A 23,510-nucleotide genomic window follows, 5' to 3' on the forward strand; every position below is an offset into this window, starting at 1 on the left:
AAATGTGAAGTAAAAAAAAAATACGCTTACAAAAAATATTAACGATCAAAGTTTTTACAAAAAAAAATAGCCAGATGCCATTTTAGAGTAAGGAAGACGAAGTGAGAGAGAGACACACACACACATACACAAACGCAAACAGAGAGAGAGAGAGAGAGAGACAGATAGAGAGAGATGTCTAGACAGGAAACGAAATACGTAATTTAATAAAAAATAAAATACTGCTACTTCATCTAACGCTCCCGCGATGACCTCATTTAGTGGCTATCTCTCAATCAAACCTCTTTCACTAGCTTTATAACCCTTATTTTAACACTATAATCAATTCCTCTTAATCTTGGCCTACACAGTTAAGTGGTTGGAGTTAGTTTCACCTCCACGTTCCGGGTTCAATCCAGCCTCACGACCAAAACTATTTTTTTTTCTTTTACATCTTTAGACACGCGGGCAACGTTTCTTTATTTTTTTTACTTCACTTATTCTTTAGTTTACTTCCCCCTCCCCTATACACACAGCGTTTTTTTTTCGCTGTTTTTTTTTTTTTTTCGCTTTTTTTTTTTTTTTCTGATTTTTTTAACATCATTTCAGGGTTATTACTTATCCCCCCCCTAGTGTATATATAAAAGGGCAAAAATCGGTTTTAATGTATGTATGTATGTTTGTATTTGACAGAGACAACGAATTTTCACAAGATTGGTATCATTTTGAAGGTCAACCCTTTGAATGACAAATATCAAAAAATTGGCTAAAAACATTAATCTATTATATAAAAGCAAAAATGTGTGTGTGTATGTGTGCTTTTTTGTATGTCAAAGACTTCTTTCAGGGGGAGCGATCAGGGGGGGGTATCATATCTTAGAACGTTTTATATACTCCCTAGATTATAATATCTACGACTTACAAAAGGAGGTCATCTCTATCTTTTATTTGAGCAACTTATTTTATGAAATTCATGCTATCCTGTGGTCCCACGTGTTTGTTTTGCTTTTTAATATAAATAAAGTGAAACTAATTGAAACTAAGTCAGTTCTTTGGCTTTCCTGCCAGGGACATCCAGAAAGCATAGTATTACAAGCGTATGCTGGATTTTCATGTACATACCTAATGTGCTTCAACAAGTCATATCTTTTTTATTTGTTGGTCAATTTTTAAAAGAATTACATTGATGGAAAGAGAATAAAGTAAGCATTCCAATGATGTTAATTTATTTTTCTTTTATGCGTTCAATGTTTTTATGCTCAAAGTTAAAAATGAAAAAGCAGTAAAAAATGAAAAGAAAAGAAACTGTTTTTTCAATGTTTACATTTTATACGTTACGTTTGGATACACATGCGCGGGATTACATTTGATTGAATATGGCTGAAATTTTACAGGCTATATAAGCATTTCTACTGGACTTTTATTTATATTTTTACGACCACAGGAAGCAAAGTTACGACCGAGCAAAGTTGACGAATAATATTTAAAAATTGATAAGATAAATCCGCATATATCATCCATTTTCATATAGATAATAGTTTCAGAATTATTTTCATGTATAATATGTAAATATTTGATAATTATTGAGTGGAAATTTCTTCAAAATGTTATCTTTTATAGAAATTTAAATCCGCTTAACGCAGAAAACAGTTCACTATTCGCTCAGCTGAGTAATGCACTGAGCTGACTAAAGTATTCTCTTAAAAATAAAAAAACTGTTTTTCTGCTTTCGTCTCAATAGACTAGTCATTTTTTATTCTGAGTTTGTCAATTTAAAAGAATTATTTTCGAGTTTTTCAAATTTGATTTCCAGACAATACTATTTTGTTGTTTTTAATGCTTTTAATACACATGCACTGAAAGCATTAAAAAACATGTACTAAGTACATGCGTTTAGCTTCTTACTTGTACTTAAGGTAAAATTGTGTTTTTAATGGTCCAAAAATAAAACAAATACATAAATAAAAGGTACTCGTGTACTTATACTACCATGCTGAAATAATGTTATTTAGAAACCCATTCTTAACATGGGGAAGAAAGGGTGTTTTGTTAACTATTCTGTACTTTCACCTAACAATTGAATAAAAATATATTGTGAAACTTGAGTTTATTTTTAACTCATTTTCAAGACCATTTTTTCGAATCTGGGAAACAAAACAGTTTTTTTTCTTTTTTAACTGAGGATATCTAAATAATAATAATTAGGTGGTTCGATAAAGAATTTCGTTGTGATGCATTTTGTAAATTTTTACCTTGTTTCCACCTTAACATTTTTCTTTAAAATGACTACCTTTTAAGGTTTTCGGGTATGCTGAAAACGAACATCGCATTTAAATTTTTCGCAAATAAGTAGCTTTCCGGATATTAAGCAATGTCATTTCTTACATTTTTGCTGGTGACCATCTTGGTATGCGCATTTGTGCATAGTTTTTCGGGGTTGCATTTGCGCGCTTGCACGAACCAAGATGGCCACCAGCAATAACATAAAAAATGACATTGTTTAATATCCGGAAAACTACTTAGTTGCAGAAATTTAAATGCGATATTCGTTTTTAGCATACCCTAAAACCTATGAAAGTAATCATTTTAAATGTTAAGGTGGAAAAAAGGTAAAAAAATTACAGTTTTATTTCTTTGTTTACATAATTGAATTTTCAGTAAAACAACAATAGAAACGAATAAAAATTACCATCAACTGGTAAATATATAGTTGTTGTTTATGATTCCTGGTATCCTGGTATTGTGAAAGATCGAGGATTAAAGTAGAGTATGATTTATGGTTGCATCTCAGAAAATAGGGGTATATTTTGAGCCAGATAGAGAGGATTTACAAAATTGAAAATTGGACTGGTCCCAAAATGCGTAAGTTCTGGTTGACTATGGGAATTTCCATCTTTTACAGAAATCCAAAATCTATATGAAAATTTTCTTTGATTTATTTCTGAGATTAATTCATATCTACTCAATTTTTTTTCTTATGGTAAAGAGATACATCAGATTTGACTGCATAATCAGAAAGAGCACACAATTTTACATAAGAGTGCCAAGTTTTATGAGAATAGCCTGAAAAAAAATGTCCATGGAAAAGCTTAAATTTTGGCACTTAAAATTCTCATAACTTTCTTGGTATTTGCATAATTCAAAAAGTTTTAAGCATCTTTTACACAGCTCTTTTCATGCAGGTTAATAAAATAACAATTATCTAAAAACAAAATATCAACTTTTAATGCTAGAAAGCAATGAGCTTTGATCAATGCGGGGAAAACCCGTCATATCAGACAATTGGTATTCACTTGGACACTCTCCTTTTTATGGGGAGCTGTTTTTTTCCCAACATCTTGCGGAAACAAAACAAAAAAAAAACTGGCTTGCAGCTAAAGTAAAGTGCGGGATTTTAATCCCCTATGACGTGAGGTTTGACCTCATTAAATTTACACACCGATGTGAACTCATTCACTTAATTTTTTAATTGTTTAATTTGAAGGATTCCTCTGCCCTCGTAGTGTCGCATTAAGTTATCAGGCTATCACTTTCTTTTCGGCCTTCAACTCGAGGCTTCGGGTCTAAGCCTACCTCCTACATACCAAAACTTTTTTTTTCCCCTACACACACACCGACAAACACCCAGGCAACGCCAGCCACCCCCGCTAGTCTCTTATATAAAAGGCAAAATGGGCACACACATTTTTGTATGTCCACGAAAGGCTTTTTCGGTGGGGGTTCTCGTGTCAATTAGATTTATGGAGAAGTTTCCTTATACCTTTTTTTTTTTTTTTTTTTTTTTTAAATACATGGAGGTCCCCACTTATTAAGGCCCAGAAGCCACTCGTGGATAAGGGTTATTGTATGTACAGTAATCAATGGGGTAGTGTTGTATTATTTGTTAGTATTGGAGATTTAATAAAGTGTCATTACTTAAGGGGGCGGTTCATCAGGAATTTGTTTATGTTGGACTTGAAGACATCTAAGTTGAAGTCAGGAGGGAAACAGGCAAGCGGAACAGAGTTCTAAGAAAGAAGCTTTGTTCATGGAATCTACGTTTTGATTTAGGCACAGATAAAAAGTGGAGAAAATTATTGACAGTGGTTTCAGCTAGACGAGTGTTTTTCGTGAAAGATTGGCGAGGGGGAACCAGAAATTGGAGCTCAGACGAGCACTTGCCATGGAAATAACGATAAAACAAGGATAGGCTCACAACGTCTCTTCTGTGGGAGAGAGGTTGCAGGGAAGAGAAAAGGGCATCCCCCGCTAAGCCACAAAGTCTATTTTGTACTCTGTCAAGGCAGGATAGGCTGTTTTTAGCAGCTCCTGCCCAGATTTGGCAGCAGTACTCCATCCTTGGACGTACTTGGCTTTTATATAGATAGAGAATTGCATCATTAGTGAGATATCTTCTGCAGCGGTAGAAGGATCCCACCATTTTCCCAGCGACCTTGGCAACAGACTTGATGTACGTGTTCCATTTCAGATCAGGAGTAAAGGTCAAACCCAGAAGCTTATCAAAACATGGGGCCTCGTCTAGACGAGAGCCATCCATTTCAATTGATGCCAGATGGGGATCAGAGCGTTGATGATGTAAAGATACGAGCTTGGTTTTAGATGCATTAAAGGTAACCAGCCACCTCTTCCCCCACTGTACCATACGCTCGAGATCAGAGGAGAGAGAATTTGAGAGAACATTGTCGTTTACTGCCTTTGATGTGTTGCCATAGACGGTCGTGTCATCAGCATAGATGTCAACGAATGATTTAAGTATGTGTTTGGGAGATAATTGATGTAGATCAGGAAGAGAGTTGGCCCCAAGATAGAGGCCTGAGGGACTCCAGCATTAATATTTCAGGCCTCTGATTTCTGCCCATCAATCACTACTCTTATGAGCCTATCAGAGAGAAATGATTTAATGATTGAGAAAACATTTCTAGTTACACCGTAGCTAGAAATTTTGTGAAGTAGGCCTTTATGCCATACCTTATCGAAGGCCTTTGATATGTCAAGAGCAATTGCCCTAGAAAAGAAGCCTTTGTTGAGAGATTCACTAATCCTATGAGATATAACCGTTAGCACATCTGCTGTAGACCTAGCAGAACGGAAACCATATTGTGTGTCACTAAGAAGATTGTTTCTGCTGAGGTGGTTTACTATTTCTCACTTTAATATGGATTCCAGCAACTTACTCATAACACACAGGAGGCTTATTGGTCTGTACTGAGAGGGAGATGACTTATCACCTGAATTCTTAAATACAAGGAATACTGATGAGGTTTTCCAGGGTGTTGGAAAGCACTTCTCCTTAAGGCAACGCTTAAACGGTTTTGTAAGTATGGGAGCAAGTTCTGGTTGAAGCTTTTTTAACACTATAATTGGGATGCCATCAGGGCCAGTTGCTTTACTGGAATCAAGGTTCTTTATTAGCTTGGCAACCTCATGCACAGATATTTGTATGTTACCTAGCATGTTGTGTGTTATAGGAGGAAATACGGGGAGTTGATGGCCTTCGTCGCATAAGGTAGAATTTGCTGCAAAGTTCCTGGCAAATAGTTTGGCCTTGTCTGATGCTGACGAGATGACCTCTGGTCCATTGATAATGGCTGGGATAGAACGCATGCTTCTGTTCAGGATCCTGTTTGCTATTTGCCAAAACTGGTGGGAACCAAGCCGCTGCTCAGCCACTTTGGATTTAACAGACTGGACATATAGCTCTCTTGCATTTTTTATTACTCTTTTACAGTGGTTGCTGGCGTTCCTGAAAGCAGCTTTAGTCTCAGTGCATCTATTACGTTGGTAGTTATGGAAAAAGGGATTTCTCTGCGCAATGGCCGCAGCACATTCTGGGGAGAACCATGGCTGGCTGTTAGGTTTTTGTTGGAATTTTTTAGATGGTATGAATTGGTCTATGCCTACAATTAACCATTCCGTCAGTTCTGATACTATAGAGGACACATCCTTTTTAAACATGGAATGTAGAGGTAGATCAGATAGGAATGTATGGAAGCTATCCCAGTCAGCCATAGAGTATCGGTATACAGTACAGTGGACAGGTATGTCTGAAGACTTATTACATTTCATTTTTATCTTAACTGCTACAACAGAGTGGTCGGAGGATCCCAGAGGAGATAGAACGTAACCTAAACATAGCTCAGGGGAAGTTGAGAGAAAAAGGCTTGCATACTGAACAGTAGTATCGGGCACACAGGTGGGCTCGCGAACAATTGGAGTGAGGTCATAAGCAATGGCAAAATCATGACAAAACCTCTCCTCATCATCTGTCTTATTTGAGTGGGTCAGCCATTTCACATTATGGACATTGAAGTCACCGCAAATGTGAATGTTAGCCGAGGGATGAGCAGACAGGATGTGGTCAATTTTCTCAGATATACTCTAAAGATAGCAACTCCGCTGTTGTTCCTAGATCATAATATCTCCGATTTGCAGACGGACGTCGTCTCTATCTTTATTTTGATAGTTTTTAAAAAAATCCCTGGTTTCCAGTGTTTGTTTGTCTTTCTCGTATAAATAAAGATCAAAGCAAACACATCTGCCTGGCTTTCTGGTTTGGACGTCTTGAAGGCAATCAGCTTTGATCAATGTGGGGGAAACCCTTCATATCAGACAATTGTTATTCATTTGGACACTGCCAGAGCTCCCCCTTTTAGGGGGGAGCTGGTTTTCCCCAACATCGTTGGGAAACAGATACGGCAGAAACTGGCCTACACCCAGAATTAAATATGTGATTCTTAACTTAAGCCAGACGTTCATTTCTGCACCTGCATGAACTCATTCACTTAACTATCCATTTCTGCAAGTTTTTTTGATTGACATGATTAAATTTGAACTTTTTTCACTTTCTGTCATGTCATAGCATAATGGTACGATATCAGGTTTTCTTTAACTTTCTTTTTCGCCTTCGCGTTACAGGTTTGAGCCTGCCTACCTGCCTAGTAACACCTTTTTAAAAAAAATTTTTGTGCTCAACACACACCTCCAAACACCCGGGCAATGCCGGGCACTCCTACTAGTCTATTATATAAAAGGCAAAATGGGCTTGAGCGTTTGTGTATGTCCACAAAAGGTTTTTTGGGTGAGAGTTCTCACATCGGTTAGATTCTGCAAGAAGTTTTCTCATACTTCCCAGATCGTAATATCTTAGATACGCAAACGGACATCGTCTTTATCTTTTTTGATAGAGTTAAACAAAATTCCCACCATACCATCATGTCGGCTGTTTGTTTGTCTTTTCGTATAAATAAAGCAAAACTATTTGAATGCTTACATCTGGCCTTCGCCTGGGTAGTATCTGTTCTGTAATTGGTCCTTGGCCAATAAATGGGAAATCCTTCATACTGAGACAATTGTTATTTATTTGGATACTGCCAAATATTGGGGCAGCTAACATTAAAAACGACCTTGTGTCTATTTTGCTTTCATAGGAAAACAAATAAAACGACAGAAAGCAGAAGCTTAACTGTGCCCCAGCCAGGTTTAAAAGCAACATTCATTTCTGAGCCTGCGTGGTGGCTCTTATTATTCTTAAGTTAATTACCAACTCATTGAATTCAATATCCTCTTTGGCCTGATGGTTAGCGAGGAAGACTAATTACCCTATGTTTTGGAGTTCGCTCTCACCTCTCTATCTCTTTTTTTCAATATCCTCCACCCAGGCAAAAGTTAATTACCAATTCATTTAATTCACTATCCTCTTTTTTTATGTTCTTTTCCTCCTTCGCGTTATGGGTTTGAGCCTGTCTGTAGTCTTTTAATTATTATTTTTTTTTTTTTTGTGCTCAACACATGCCTCCAAACACTCGGGCAGAGCCGGGAATCCAGGCTAGTTACTATATGAATAGTAATCCTTATATTAAAGGTAATCTATTAGGTTGACAAGAAAGTTTTTGTGGTTTTTAACTTTTAAAATTTAGATGAACATATCTCGGTCAGACAAAAGTTTATTGATCGAAATAAGCACCATCAGAACCAACACACTTTTTGCCCATGCAAAACAAGTGTATTTATGCCAGTAACGTAATAATCTTGCGTTCTAGTGGCAATGAAGTCAGTGAAGGCGTTTTTGATATAACTTAGGTTTTTGAAGCATTTCTCATGCAGAAAGTTGTAGAGTAGGGCAGGTCGATTTTGGAACCCCGGTGAGGCAATGGTGATGATAGTTGGGGTTTGACATAGAAAAGACCTACACGAAATATATTTCTCAAAATAGTTATCTTTGCTTGAAGAAATGACTTTAAAAGTTGAAAAATTGAAGCGATTAAAAGTTTTTTGGTGAATTTGTTAAGAACGTTCCGTCATCAAAACAATCTGTACTGTTAAGAAAATGGAATCATTATTTTCAATATATTTTAAACTACATTTTTAAATAAAACGAGTGAGGATAATGAATAATTAAAATAAATGTTAAGTGTAAAGGCAAAATTATGTTTTTTAAATAATAGCAACCAAAGTTCGCTTTTTCATTTCAGGAACTTTTTTGGAATGGAAACATTTTAGATTTCACCGTCGCAAACACGCTTGTTATTGATATTGGAAATTAACGTTTGTTTATTATTTAATTTGAAAACATTACAATTTAGGCTTAATTATTTCGAAAGGAAAAACGAAAAAGACTTGTTTAAAATATATATTATATTTCAAGTGTCTGCAGTGAATTTAAACATGTTTTATCTTTTATAATGTGTTTTTCTATTAGGTTGGAGCAAAAATAATGTCATTTTTTGACGTTCAAAAGAAAGTCAAAGGCATTATTTTTACACCAACCTAATATTTCACATCAAATTCCATTTGAAATTTTTATTAAAATGTGGTAATACTCCAGTTTTATATTAAAAAAAAAAAAAATAGCCCATACAAGTTTATTCTACACATTCTTTACGAAACATATCTACGTAAATTTTCAAGTTTTTCTACTTAATAAAAAATATTTTGCAGAAAATTAGTATCAAATTTTAATTTCTTTTATTTTTAGGGAGTAATTGTTTTCAAGCAATATTTTTCTTTTAAAATTATAGTTTTAAAATCAGATAATCCACAAAGATTAATACGAGTAAATAAGGAAACTCCTTTAAAGGTTTTTCGTTATTTGTGCATCTATGTTATTGTTCTAAAATAACTTTATTTAGAAAGCCATTCTTAATATGGGAAGGGGGTTTTATTGTAACTATTCTGTACTTTCACCTAAAAATTTAATAAACAAATATATCATAAAAATGAAATTTAACTTGAAAATACTATTAAAAATAGTATAGTAACATAGATGCACAAGCACTGGTTTTTCAAACTCTAAACACTAAACACTCGTTTAAAATGGCACAGCTAAAGCAAGAATGAATCTCTTTATGGATAAATTCATGTTATCGAAGGCGGAGCTAAAATCTGCTAAAAATGTCTAAACTAAACACTACTATGCCTCTGATTTGGTTTGGTCCTCTCTCTTCAATACATCTAGTTCAGTTCTACAAAGTTTTTCATTATTTCTTATAACTAGCACTTATTTTTTTACGTATGAAACTGGAACGTAGCCTAAAACAGTTTCCATCAGTTATAATCCATTTATTTATTTCATTTTTCAGATTAGAATGTCAGTAAAAGCATGACGTTCAGTTTTAACACTGGGTTCACAAAATTTGCTGGTCCATCTTGTCATTTGGATGAAACAGCATTATCCCACTTAAAAAATAGTGAGATTTATAAGTTAATTGCTAAGGAATTAATTAGTATTGGCAAGCAGTCAATCCATAAATACCCTTGTTAAGGTAACATTATATAGGACAGAAGGTCAATATATTTTGCTATAAGAAGAACAAATCTTCTCCATGGGCATGGAATATGTGCCTACATTAAAGATGGCTTCCCGTGTGGCAGAGATATCTCTAGAGAAGATCTTAATTTACCCTATATGTGCTTCCGGGTTGCATTTGCTTACACCACTGCATTTATATTTGCACTCTATCGGCCCCATAACAGCGGAGTTACTATCTTTAAGAGTATATCTGAGAAAATAGACCACATCCTGTCGGCACATCCCTCGGCTAACATCCACATCTGTGGTGACTTCAACGTCCATAATGTGGAATGGCGGACCCATTCAAATAAGACAGACGCCGAGGGGAGGTTTTGTCATGATTTTGCCATTGCTTATGACCTCACTCAGATTGTTCATGAACCCACCCGTGTGCCCGATACCACTGGTCAGTATGCAAGCCTTTTTCTCTCAACTTCCCCTGAGCTATGTTTAGGTTACGTTCTATCTCCTCTGGGATCCTCCGACCACTCTGTTGTAGCAGTTAAGATAAAAATGAAATGTAATAAGTCTTCAGACATACCTGTCCACCGTACTGTATACCGATACTCTATGGCTGACTGGGATAGCTTCCATACATTCCTATCTGATCTACCTCTACATTCCATGTTTAAAAAGGAAGTGTCCTCTATAGTATCAGAACTGACGGAATGGTTAATTGTAGGCATAGACCAATTCATACCATCTAAAAAATTCCAACAAAAACCTAACAGCCAGCCATGGTTCTCCCCAGAATGTGCTGTGGCTATCGCGCAGAGAAATCCCTTTTTCCATAACTACCAACGTAATAGATTCACTGAGACTAAAGCTGCTTTCAGGAACGCCAGTAACCACTGTAAAAGAGTAATAAAAAATGCAAGAGAGCTATATGTCCAGTCTGTTAAATCCAAAGTAGCTGATCAGCGACTTGGTTCCCACCAGTTTTGGCAAATAGCAAACAGGATCCTGAACAGAAGTGTGCGTTCTATCCCAACCATTATCAATGGACCAGAGGTCATCTCGTCAGCATCAGACAAGGCCAAACTATTTGCCAAGAACTTTGCAGCTAATTCTACCCTATAAGACGAACGCCATCAACTTCCAATATTTCCTCCTATAACACAGAACACGATAGGTAACATACAAATATCTGTGCATGAGGTTGCCAAGCTAATAAAGAACCTTGATTCCAGTAAAGCAACTGGCCCTGATGGCATCCCAATTATAGTGTTAAAAAAGCTTCAACCAGAACTTGCTCCCATACTTACAAAACCGTTTAAGCGTTGCCTTAAGGAGAAGTGCTTTCCGACTCCCTGGAAAACTTCATCAGTATGCCTTGTATTTAAGAATTCAGGTGATAAGTCATCTCCCTCTCAGTACAGACCAATAAGCCTCCTGTGTGTTATGAGTAAGTTGCTGGAATCCATATTAAAGTGAGAAATAGTAAACCACCTCAGCAGAAACAATCTTCTTAGTGACACACAATATGGTTTCCGTTCTGCGAGATCTACCGCAGATATGTTAATGGTTATAGCTCACAGGATTAGTGAATCTCTTGACAAAGGCTTCATTTCTAGGGCAATTGCTCTTGACATATCAAAGGCCTTCGACAAGGTATGGCATAAGAGCCTACGTTACAAGATTTCCAGCTACGGTATAACTAGAAATGTTTTCTCAATCATTAAATCATTTCTCTCCGATAAGTTCATAGGAGTAGTGGTCGATGGACAAAAATCAGAGGCTTGCAATATTAATGCTGGAGTCCCTCAAGGGTCAATCCTAGGGCCAACTCTCTTCCTGATCTACATCAATGACCTCCCTAAACACATACTTAAATCATTCGTTGACATCTATGCTGATGACACGACCATCTACGGCAACACATCAAAGGCTGTAAATGACAAAGTTCTCTCTGATTTTCTCTCCTCTGATCTCGAGCGCGTGGTTCAGTGGAGGAAGTCGTGGCTGGTTACCTTTAATGCATCTAAAACCAAACGCCTATCCTTACATCATCAACGCTCTGATACGTATCTGGCATCAATTGAAATTAATCGCTCTCGTCTAGGAGAAGCCCCGTATTTTGACAAGCTTCTGGGTTTGTCCTTTACTCCTGATCTGAAATGGAACACGTACATCAAATCTGTTGCCAAGGTCGCTGGAAAGATGGTGGGATCCTTCTACCGCTGCAGAAGATATCTCACTACTAATGCAATTCTCTATCTATATAAAAGCCAAGTACGTCCAAGGATGGAATACTGCTGCCATATCTGGGCAGGAGCTGCTAAAAACAGCCTATCCTGCCTTGACATAGTACAAAATAGACTTTGTGGCTTAGTGGGGATGCCCTTTTCTCTACCCTGCAACCTCTCTCCCACAGAAGAGACATTGCGAGCCTATCCTTGTTTTATCGTTATTTCCATGGCAAGTGCTCATCTGAACTCCAATCTCTGCCCCCCCCCCTCGCCAATCTTTCACGAAAAACACCCATCTAGCTGAATCCACTTTGAAAAATTTCCCCCACTCTTTATCTGTGCCTAAATCAAAACGTAGATTCCATGAACAAAGCTTCTTTCTTAGAACTGCACGCCTGTCGAACTCTGTTCCGTATGCCTGCTTCCCACCTGACTACAACTTAGATGTCTTCAAGTCCAACGTTAACAAATTCCTAATGAACCACCCCCTTAAGTAAACTCTTCATCAAATCTCCACACTAACGTACTGTACTTGCAATAACCCTTATACCTGAGTGGCTTCCGGGCCTTAATAAGTGGTGACCACCGTGTAAAAAAAAAAACAAAAAAAACAGATTGACAGGAAATCTATTGCAGCAATCAAAGTGAAAAGAATGAAGGAACAGCTAGACAGAGTAGCTGTAAACTTTCTGTCTTGAGATATGATGACTTTGCAGTAAAGTGCAAGACAGAAAATTGTCATACAAGGCACTTAATCTGCACTTTTCCTTCTAACAAGGAGGTAAAATTACTTCTATAGATTCACCTGCAATCATCTTCCTTTTTTGTGGAAAATAAAATAATAGATTGGTATTTATTATGTAATCTGGTTCTATTATTAAACATGCAAATTTTCCAATTTTCAGGTTCCACTAGAAGAACTGCCATTTACAGCTATTTTAAAATTAATTGATGAAACAACAAAAAACCTAACAACATTTACTGGTCCTTTGAGGAAACTTTGTATCAATAATTATCAAGTTTTGCCTCAAGTAGAATTCTAAAAAAATTAGTGCCCCTCCCGATCATCATTATCTGACAGCAGAAGAAACAAATAATTTAAGTGTGAAGACCAGAGACTACTTTTTGAGTATGCTGTTGGAATTTCTTGTGGAGAAGTTAACTTAGAAAATTGGGCCCTTGAATCAAAGAAGGTGGCTAACATAAGCCACAAGATAATTGTGTTTATGGACTAGAGTTGTCTATCCTCAAACACTATGATAAATTAAACAATTTGGTCAAATTTATCATCCAAGTGTATGCAGTTAGTTGGTTTGAGATCAAAACTGACAATATTTTTTTTAACCAACAACAGTATGTTTTAATATGATTCAGAGAACAAAACATTTAACTGAAATCCAAATTACTGTTTTAAACTGTTCAAAATATAGTGCTTTTGCACTATTTCCGGAAAATATAATATCGATGATAAACTCACTCAGATGAATTGGATGTGAGAGAAGAGGGCATTCAAACGATTTTGTCCATTAGGTAAATAAATATTTATTCATTAAATTTTATTAGTTTTCTTAATTTACCCAAACAATAGTTAGTTTTTTATTCATATTAAATCGCAAAAATATAAAAAAATAAGTTTTTTCAAATAATTGTTTTTTTTTGTGTTTTTCCAGAAATAGTGAACAACTCAAAAAAAAAATAAAAAAATAAAAAAAAAATGAAAAATATTACTGCTATCAATTTTGCAGCCACACACTGGTCTAATTTGATTGATTTTTCTAAAAAAAAAGTTGTATATGGGCAGGAAGCAAGACATAGACACATTATTACAAAGTCATCGTGCCAGCAAATCAGGCCTTCATTTTCCTCAAAAGGAAATTATACATAACAATTTAGTTCTATTATAAGTTTATATTATTGCCTCTTATAAAAAATTAAAATACATGGTTCTGTAACTTGTATCAAGTTGTGATATTGTGTAATAGATCTCCACATATCTTTTTGAATTGTGACATTTAAGAGACTAAGTTGCTAATTAGCTTTTTTTACAATTTTTGTTTTTTAATTAATGCAGTAAAAGTTGAGATATTTTGCTAGTTGTGATTCATAATTAAAATTAGAATTCATGTATTTATTTTTCTTTCAATGTATTTCATATAAATATATAAATTTTAATTGGATTTTTTATAAAAATAGTGAAATTTTAAAGTCAGTGTTGTGAAAAATACAATGAAAATGAAGGATTTTTCCGCATTTTTCTACACGATTTTTAAAATTAAATGCTCAAGATAGGAATCTAATTTTTGGTACATGTTCTTATCACATCAAATCCCAACTATCATCACCAGTGCCATGTTGATTTTCTGAAAAAAGTTGCAAATCGACCTGCCCTATTGTAGAGATGCTTGAAAAAGTTGTAGTCTATAGGTGAGAAGTCTTGAGAGAATGGCAGATGAGGCAGTTTCATAACCCAATTTGTTCAACTTCTGCAGGGTAATTTAGCAACGTGCGGTCGGACATTGTTCTGAAGGAGAATTGCGTCTTTTCTGTTCTGCTGGGTGTTGTCGAAGTTTCTGATGCATTTTATCCATTTATTGACAGTACTTCATCACCATAATGATTTCATCACCATAATGATTTCATCACCATAATGATTTCATCTGCATTCAAAAAACTGTAATGGATGAGGTCGGTTGCAGAGCACCAAAAAGTCAGCATGACCTTCTTTTGGTGCAATTTTGGCTTCAGGAAGAATCGTGGTGCTTCATTGGCATCTAACTATTGAGCTGAGCATCGCAAGTTTTCCTAAAGAACACACTTTCATCGCAAATCACAACCCAGTCGAAGCTAAAACTCTTTTCAACAGTTTGCATTCTGGAGACGGAAGTCTTTTTTTTTTTTCGAGATAAGTGACTTCGATATTCATCTTTTTATCTTTAGATTCAAATATTAATTAACTACATTTTATTTCAGTATTTAATTTATATTATTTTCTGATTGTTTTATTTAATGCTAGTGTTTTCTCGTCCATAAATGTTGTTTATTACATCTTCAAAGCTTAATGCAAAAATAGATTAGGAAATTATATTCATTTTTAGTTCACCATCACCATACTTTCCCTTAAACACGCCAATTGGACTTTTATTAAGTACAATACTTATTAATTTTTTTTGTTTTTTTTTAATGGAGAGTAGAAAACGTATTGTGGATGCGTTATCGGCAGCTCCCATTACTCTCGCTTCTCTTTATTTGTCCCTCAGTCCTCATTTTGTAATGAGTGATTTTTCTGACAAAGGGAGAAGAAAAAGCTGTATTCTAGGTTGGCAGTATTTTGCGCGAACAGTTGGCAGAGGTGGCAGAAATTTTCTGTTTCTATGTCTATCCTTGTAGCCATGTCACTAGTAAGGGTGCTGGAGGTAAATGTTTTATCTGGGCTGACATTATCCACCTGATAGGGACCCGAACCTTGGATTAACCACTAAAGAGGCTGTCCTATCAGCAGGTGCAAAGTACGGGGGCTGCTGTATTGCCATTTGGTGAATGGATTCTGGACCATGCAGTAGCTTTTGGTGGGGCCTCTCGATGCCATATTAGTGGGTAATTGTTACAGCTTTACCATATCATGTTCTACAAAAAAAAAAAGAAAAAAAATTCATTTCTTTTTCTCTCTTTGTTTCCCCTCTCTGTCCTGCTCTAAGCAAGTCTGACGACCTGGTTCACAAATTCCAAAATTCCATCATGACAAGTTTCAAGAAAAAATACACGATTAAACCCGGATCTCCAACTTCCAACGAAGACCCCCATTACCATATCTCCTTCTCCAACATCAGGGGTCTACGTTCTAACCTTCCAGAGGTTGAAACCCAATTACAGAAGACTAAACTTGACCTTTTATTTTTAAGCGAAACTGGCATTGGACAGGCTATTTCCTTAGATGAGTTTATAATTAAAGGATACTCTAGTTAATTTCTAAATCTGACCCCAAGATGGCCATGAGTATGGAATATGTGCCTATATTAAAGATGGTTTTCCATGTGGTAGGGACATCTCCAGAGAAGATCCTAACTTACCCTATATGTGCTTCCGGGTTGCACTAACTCACAGTACTGTGTTTATATTTACTCTCTATCGCCTCCACAACAGCGGAGTTACTATCTTTAAAAGCATATCTGAGAAAATTGACCAAGTCCTATCTGCTTATCTTTCAGCTAACATTCACGTATGTGGAGACTTCAATGTTAACAACGTGGAATGGTTGACTCACTCACACAAGACCGATGATGAGGGGAGGTTCTGTCATGATTTCTCCATTGCACCTCACTCAAATTGTTTTTGAACCCACCCGTGTGCCTGACAATGACAGCCAGTATGGGAGTCTACTAGACCTTTTTCTCACAACTTACCCTAAACTATGTTCAGTTTCCATTCTGTCTCCTCTTGGATCTTCCGACCACTCTGTTGTATCAATTAAGATAAAAATGAAATGTAATAAGTCCCCAGACGTACCTCTCCATCGTACAGTATATCGATACACTATGGCTGACTGGGATAGCTTCCGTACATTTATATCGGATCTACCTCTGCGTTCCATATTTAAAAAGGATGTGTCCTCTATAGTATCAGACCTGACGGAATGGTTAATTGTAGGTATAGACCGTTTCATACCCTCGAAAAAGTTCCAGCAAAAACCTAACAGCCAGTCATGGTTCTCTCCAGAATGTGCTGCTGCCATTGCGCACAGAAATCACTTTTTCCACTGCTTCCAACGTAATAGATGTATGGAAACTAAAGCCGCTTTCAGAACTGCCAGCAACCATTGTAAGAAAGTAATAAAGAACGCAAGAGAGTTGTATGCTCAGTCCGTCAAGTCCAAAGTAACTGAGCAGCGGCTTGATTCCCACCAGTTTGGGCAAATAGCAAACAGAATCCTGAACAGAAGCGTGTGCTCTATCCCAACTAACATTAATGGATCTGAGGTAATCTCGTCAGCATCAGACAAAGCCAAACTTTTTGCCAAGAACTTTGCAGCTAATTATACCCTTTGCGACCAAGGCCGCCAACCCCCAATATTCCCTGCTATTTCAGAAAACGTGCTATGTGATATACATATATCTGTACGTGATGTTGCCAAACTAATTAAAAACCTTGATTCCAGTAAAGCAACCGGCCCTGACAGTATTCCAATTATAGTACTCAAAAAACTCAGAACTAGCGCCCGTACTTACCAAATGCTTTAAACGTTATCTTAAGGAGAATTGCTTCCCATCACCCTGGAAAATCTCATCAGTATGCCCTGTATTTAAGAATTCAGGTGAGCGCTCATCCCCCTCTCAGTACAGGCCAATAAGTCTCCTGTGTGTCATGAGTATTGCTGGAATCTGTGTTAAATAGAGAAGTAATTGTAGCGTCTACCCGGGAATTTATTTTGTCAGGACATTTGAACATTTCACCGTTTCCGGAGAGCTCCAAAAAAAAGACAAAAAAAGGCGTGGCGCCAAAATTCAAGAACTCTCTCGACCTCTTTTTTACTCGGCACCCGAAGAGTTAAGACGCGTTACTGTCACGCTCCGTCGCTTGTGCGCAAACAGCCGCAACACACTTGTGCTGATTTCCCATTGATGAAACAATACACAAAAAGAAAGAAAAACATTCTTATCTTTCCTTCAGCTCCTTACTCGACGCATTTCCTAAAAAAATTAATTTCCAACGTGACGTCAAAAAACATTGAACCGGTCAAGAAGGATTTCTTTTCTTTATTTTCGGACTAAAAATAACACGAGTGAGATATTCCAGGCAAATAAATTCACATCTATTACAAAGAGCTAAGTCTGATGATTTGTTTGTTTTTAATTGATTTTTCCAGATGTTTACTTTCGTATAAATGTTTTGAAAAATTAATCGTAAGCGAGATGCTCGTTGTTTTTTGCCCAACGCGCTATCCTTCGCTTCATAATCAACCATCTCAACAAAAATAACCTTCTTAGTGACACACAATATGGTTTCCGATGTGCTCACAGTTATATCTCATAGGATTAGCGAATCTCTTGACGGAGGCAACCTTTCTAGGGCAATTGCTCTTGACATATCTAAGGCCTTTGATAGAGTATGGCATGAAGGTTTACTTCACAAGATCTCTAGCTATGATATAGCTGGAAATGTCTTCTCAATTATTAAATCATTTCTTTCTGATAGGTCCATAAGAGTAGTAGTTGATGGGCAAAAATCAGAAGCTTACAGTATTAATGCTGGAGTCCCTCAGGGGTCCATCCTGGGCCCAACTCTTTTCCTGATCTACATTAATGATTTTCCACATCACATCCTTACATCATTTGTAGACATTTATGCTGATGACACTACCATCTGTAGTAACACATCTAAGACAGTAAACGACCAAGTTCTCTCCGATTTTCTCTCCTCTGTACACTCTGTAACCCTTATTCTCGAGTGGCCTCTTGGCCTTGATAAGTGGTGATCCCTATGTAAAAAAAAAAAAAAAACGGGCTGTTGTTGCATAAAAGGAAGAAAGATGACACTTCATAATGGTGTTTCTTTTGGTTGTCGTTCAATTTGTGAAGCACCCATTTATCAATTTTTTTTTTGTCTTTCTAATCTCTCAAGTGGTTGGAAATCGTCATATACATTACGTATAAAAAAAAATATATATATATATACATTACATCTAATTAAGAAGCAAGTTCTGGAACAATTGTGTGTGGATTGGCTTCAACTAAGGTTTTTAATTAATCGCTGTCAACATCTGATGGCCGCCCATTAGGATCATCATCTTCCAGACTCTTGTCACGGTCACAAAGTTTCTTAAACCACCATTGTGCTGTGCATTCAGTAGTGGGCCAAATACATCATTGATATCACAAGCTTTTCGCTTAGCTTGAATTGAAATAAGAAAATTGTACGAATTTGCTTTTTTTCCATCTTTTTATTCAACATTTGGAATAGAAGACATAATTGTTTTAAAGCTATTGTAATTTAAATGATTAGATGGAGCGAAAAACTCTTTAAAATGATATATAAAATAAAATTATTATCATGAAAACTTATGTAAAATACATCATTTGAAATCGATAAAAAAATTCCGCAAGAACTTTCTAGTCAATCTACTAGATATAATATTGACAGTAATAATGGTGACAATAATAATAGGAATGATTGTACTGATAATAATAATAATCTTCTCAGCATAATCTATTCTCATTGTTTAACGGCTTACTATTTGAGGTTGAAGTCTAAGCTACTGTCTTTTAGATCCAAAATATTGATAGCTAAAGATGTAACGCATACACATAGGTATATCTTTTTATTTTTAAGCTGTTCATAATGTTAAATAAGAATGATATTAATTGTATTCATTTTTATTCTTGTAACCATGCTTTGTAAAATGGTATAAAAGTATAAATTTTAAATTATATTTCTGTAAAATTTAATTCATTGAAGTTTTCAAATTAGAAATTTTTTGTAAAAATTAACTTAAAATGTATTTTCCCAGTAAATTGTTTTTATAAGATGGCATGATTTTTCAAAGTGGATTAATTAGGTGTGAATGGCACAGACATTAAATAATGAGACGAAAAATTTGTTGTTAAAAAGCTTAGAAAGACCGTATGGTCGTCTCTTCCCCCCCCCAAAAAAAAAAGAAAAAAAAAGCTTATTACTAGTGAACACATTGCAGAGGGCGCTGATGCTGTTTAGAACGCGTCTAATACTTGTTGTAGCGTCCTTTGATACAGCACAGCAGTTTGCATATGCTTTAGTTAACTGCTGGATAGCCATGAGGATGTGTGCATCTGTACGTTACTTACCTATCTGTGAAAGTGTACACATTCAGGCTGCTAACCAAAATGAGGTAACTATTTTAATACATTTCATATGATAAATATATTCTTGCAGAAGGCACTGACACCTACTTTTGTCAGTTAACCTATTTTTATATATTTATTTTTATTACATTTTCACGACAAACAAGGGACAGTGCCACTTTGATGTAGGGGGTTACTATCAGGGACATAAGTTGCAGAAATACTATGTAGGGAGTTGAGCAGCAAGATGCTGACTCTTTTGAACCCTGTCCAGGAGTGAGAGACTAGTAGCAGATGCATCAGCCTAAATGTGACAACAATACTCCATACATGGGTGAATGGTGGCCTTGTAGAGGTATAGAGGTACAGGATACTTTCAGGCGTAAGTAACTTTCTAGCACGGTAGAGAGAGCACACCTTTTTTACAGCAGCCTTGGCAATGCTCTCGATGTATCTGTTCCAACTCTCTGAACGTTTATCCGAGGAGTTTGAATGAAGTACTTTCAGGTAATGTATCTTTAGCCATAGCTATTTGTGGTTGAGAAGGTTTCTTGTAATTATTGAAGGAAACAAACTTGGTCTTGGCAGCATAGAATGTTACCATCCATTTTAGACCCCATTCCACTATAGACTAGAGGTCTTCTAGGGTTTCCACCATTGCCTTGGATATGTGTTTGTTTGTTTTCCCTTCGTGCCTGTTATAGAGCGTTGTGTTGTCAGCGAATATACCCATCTCAGAAACAATTTATCAGGGAGGTACTTTATAAATATTAGGAATAATAAAGCTCCTAGGATCGACCCCTGAGGTACACCTGCATTTATATCATATTTAGATGTACGACCATTGAGGACAACCTGGATTCTTCTCTTATTTAAGAAGGATTTAATTAAGTATTCGTCCAGTAGTACTGTATGATCTGATTTTCATGAGAAGACCATCGTGCCATACCCTTTATTATTAAATTTCTAAATGGGACTATATGATCTAGCTGGGCACTGGGCTAGTTAACTGAAGAACTGTATGGTCCTCTTCGGCATACGGGCGAAAATAACTATTGTTTTTACACTCCTAATAGTTTGAATATTTTATAAAGAAAATAATATGTATGGAGATTTTAGTATTCAAAGCTGCTTTATAAATGTTATATTTTTACCAAAACACAAACGGAATATGTAAAGAGGAATTTATTTACAAGGATAGATAGAAAAAGACCCTGGTCCTTCTGCTGTGACGTGCCTGTTTATGTCTTGACACACATGTGGGTGATTACAAAGGAAAAAATCTGAACAGTTCTAGCCTTTTGGATTGACTTCATCTCTACCAACATTTTCTTCAAACACAATATTATAGGGTCCCACATGAATGTAATAGTTATTCGATCAACCACAATATTACAGGCCCCACACAAATGTAATATTTTATTTATTTTAAATTATTTGACGGATCCCGAGTAAAAGTTAAAAAAAAAAAAAAAAAAAATTTGGAATAAAGTATGTAGAAGAGAAATAACTCCATCAATTCCAAAGTTTCTAATGCAAAATGAAAATGAAGAAGAAAAGTTAATGTAATATTTCAAGAAGTTTATTTCAAATGAATTACTTATGCAAAATTTGTGAGCAATCAAAAATATATTTTTTAAAAATGTAAACAAACCTCTCTTGGTTCATGCAGAACTTGAACAGTGGATTGGGATTGCAATACAAATGTCTGTCATGAAGATATTGGATATCAGGATACAATATTTCTTCAGTGACAATTTCTTTAACAGTGACACAGTAAAAATGGGAGAACAGAAAGGCTAATTTGCATTTAATGGACAACTTCACAATAAACGAAAATGATAAAGTCAGAAAAATAAGAATGCTTGTAAATCATCTACGTCAAGAATTTCAGAAAATACCAATGCTAGAGTTCTTATCTATCGACAGAAAAATGGTCCCCTTCAAAGGCACGTCATCAATAAAACAGTATGTGCCCAAAAAGCTACTTAAATGGTGTGACAAAATTTTTGTTTTAGCATACAGCACTGGCATATACAAGAAAAATTGACCCAGTGAATAATCCGGAAGTGCCTGACCTGGGTTCTAACTTAAATTCTGTCTTTTTTCCTATAAAACATTAAATACAAGAAGTTTTCCAAAAGTAATGCCTCCTATTTTGTGTATTCCGCCCGAATGGCTCAGAAGATAGCAAATTGCATTTTTATGATGACTGAACTTATTTATAAGCTGAACGTTTCATCTCTGTTGCAAATATTGATGATGTGAGACAGCAACCCCCGTCATGAACATGTCAGAATCAGACGCGTCATTGAATTCCTGGCAAAATTGCATTGAAAATGGTGATGACTATGTAAAAAAAAATAAATTCATAAAAAGTTGCTCTTTTTATTAGTACCACTTCGGTTTTCATAGTTCAACTTTTTGAAAAAAAAAAAAATATGAGGCTTTATTTTGGAACTACCCTTGTATAATTGTTTTATGCAATAAGGTTTTTGAAATCATGTAAAGAATAATTTTAGGATTCCCAAAATCTAATATTAACTCTTTGGGGTTTTTTTTTTTTTTTAGTAAGAATCATTGAAACAAGGAAACTTCTTGCTTTGACTAACTGAATCCAGTTAGCATTTTTTATCTATTTATTCATAATTGGTCTTTATTTTTATTTTAATGGCTTCTTTTTTTTTTTTTTTTTCCCTTTTTCAGTTTTCTCCTACATTAAAAGATGTTCCTGAACTGAATCGTCGTGCTCGTAGTTTTACTAGTGGTTACCAACCCTTATCAGGACAAACTGTATGTGTTGAAATATCACTCAAAACAACTGAAGGGGACTCTATGGTCTTAGAGACATGGCATATGGGTCTCAAGGCACTTACAGATAACAAAGAGAATGTGGATCGAGAAATCAAAGTCCCACATGTTCTTTATTCAAAAATGTCTTTGGCTCTGCGCTCTCTTGTCTATACATCAAGGATTACTCCTGGATATACTCTGTCACGAAAACAAGGACCTGACAATTATATAATTTGCTATAAAATTTATTATGGCCCTCCTCAACTACATGAACTTGGACCCGATCATCAAAGGTTAAAGGCTGGACGTTTTCCTACTGCTAAGGGGGGTATGTCCATCTTCGTTGACTATCGTACAAATATGCAAATGTCTCAGCACAAAACAACTCGACAGATTGCCATAGAAATGAAGGACGATCATTATAAAGCAGAGAGTGGAAGTCCACGGAAAAGCACTGCACCTCGCCCCTGCCATCCAGGACATAGACGGTAAATTTGCATATTTTGTATTTAATTTTATTTTCAATTTGCCATTATATCTTTTTCACAAAGGTTTTTCTCTTCATATTAATTTTTTTTTTCTAATTTTTATATTGATATATTGATAAAATTGTTTTCCTATATTTTATGTTTGTATGTTTCTCATCTCTTTGACTTACACATAATTATTTCAAATTTTATTTACAATCAATGGATTATTTGAAATCAAATTGACTTGTCATTCATCAATGGATGGTGAATTTTTTTTCTTAAAACTGTACACATGGCATGCCAAACCTGCACCTACGACTATGGAGTTTAACATAAATCCAATTATTGTCCAGACTGCTTTGTTTGTCCAACCAAGAACCACAAACAATAAACAAGGGAGATCACTTTAAGAGCTTATCCCAAAAGGAATAGAACACTTATATCTAATTACATAGGGAGATAATTTAACATTGTCTTT

The 23,510-nt window shown here is 35.7% G+C and overlaps 1 protein-coding gene across 1 annotated transcript in view; it reads left to right on the top strand.

The window, feature by feature from the left end:
• Positions 1 to 23,510, top strand: part of LOC145259162 (autophagy-related protein 13-like) — a 159,720-nt gene that overhangs the window by 91,276 nt on the left and 44,934 nt on the right. Inside the window, exon 2 of the mRNA XM_080116889.1 lies at positions 22,476 to 23,050. Within this exon, the coding sequence (XP_079973015.1) occupies positions 22,476 to 23,050 (575 nt within the window). The remainder of the gene's footprint in view (positions 1 to 22,475; positions 23,051 to 23,510) is intronic.

The sequence above is a fragment of the Euprymna scolopes genome, chromosome 34 (genome assembly GCF_053919585.1).
Source record: "Euprymna scolopes isolate OS-2025 chromosome 34, ASM5391958v1, whole genome shotgun sequence".
NCBI classification, from domain to species: Eukaryota; Metazoa; Mollusca; class Cephalopoda; order Sepiida; family Sepiolidae; genus Euprymna; species Euprymna scolopes.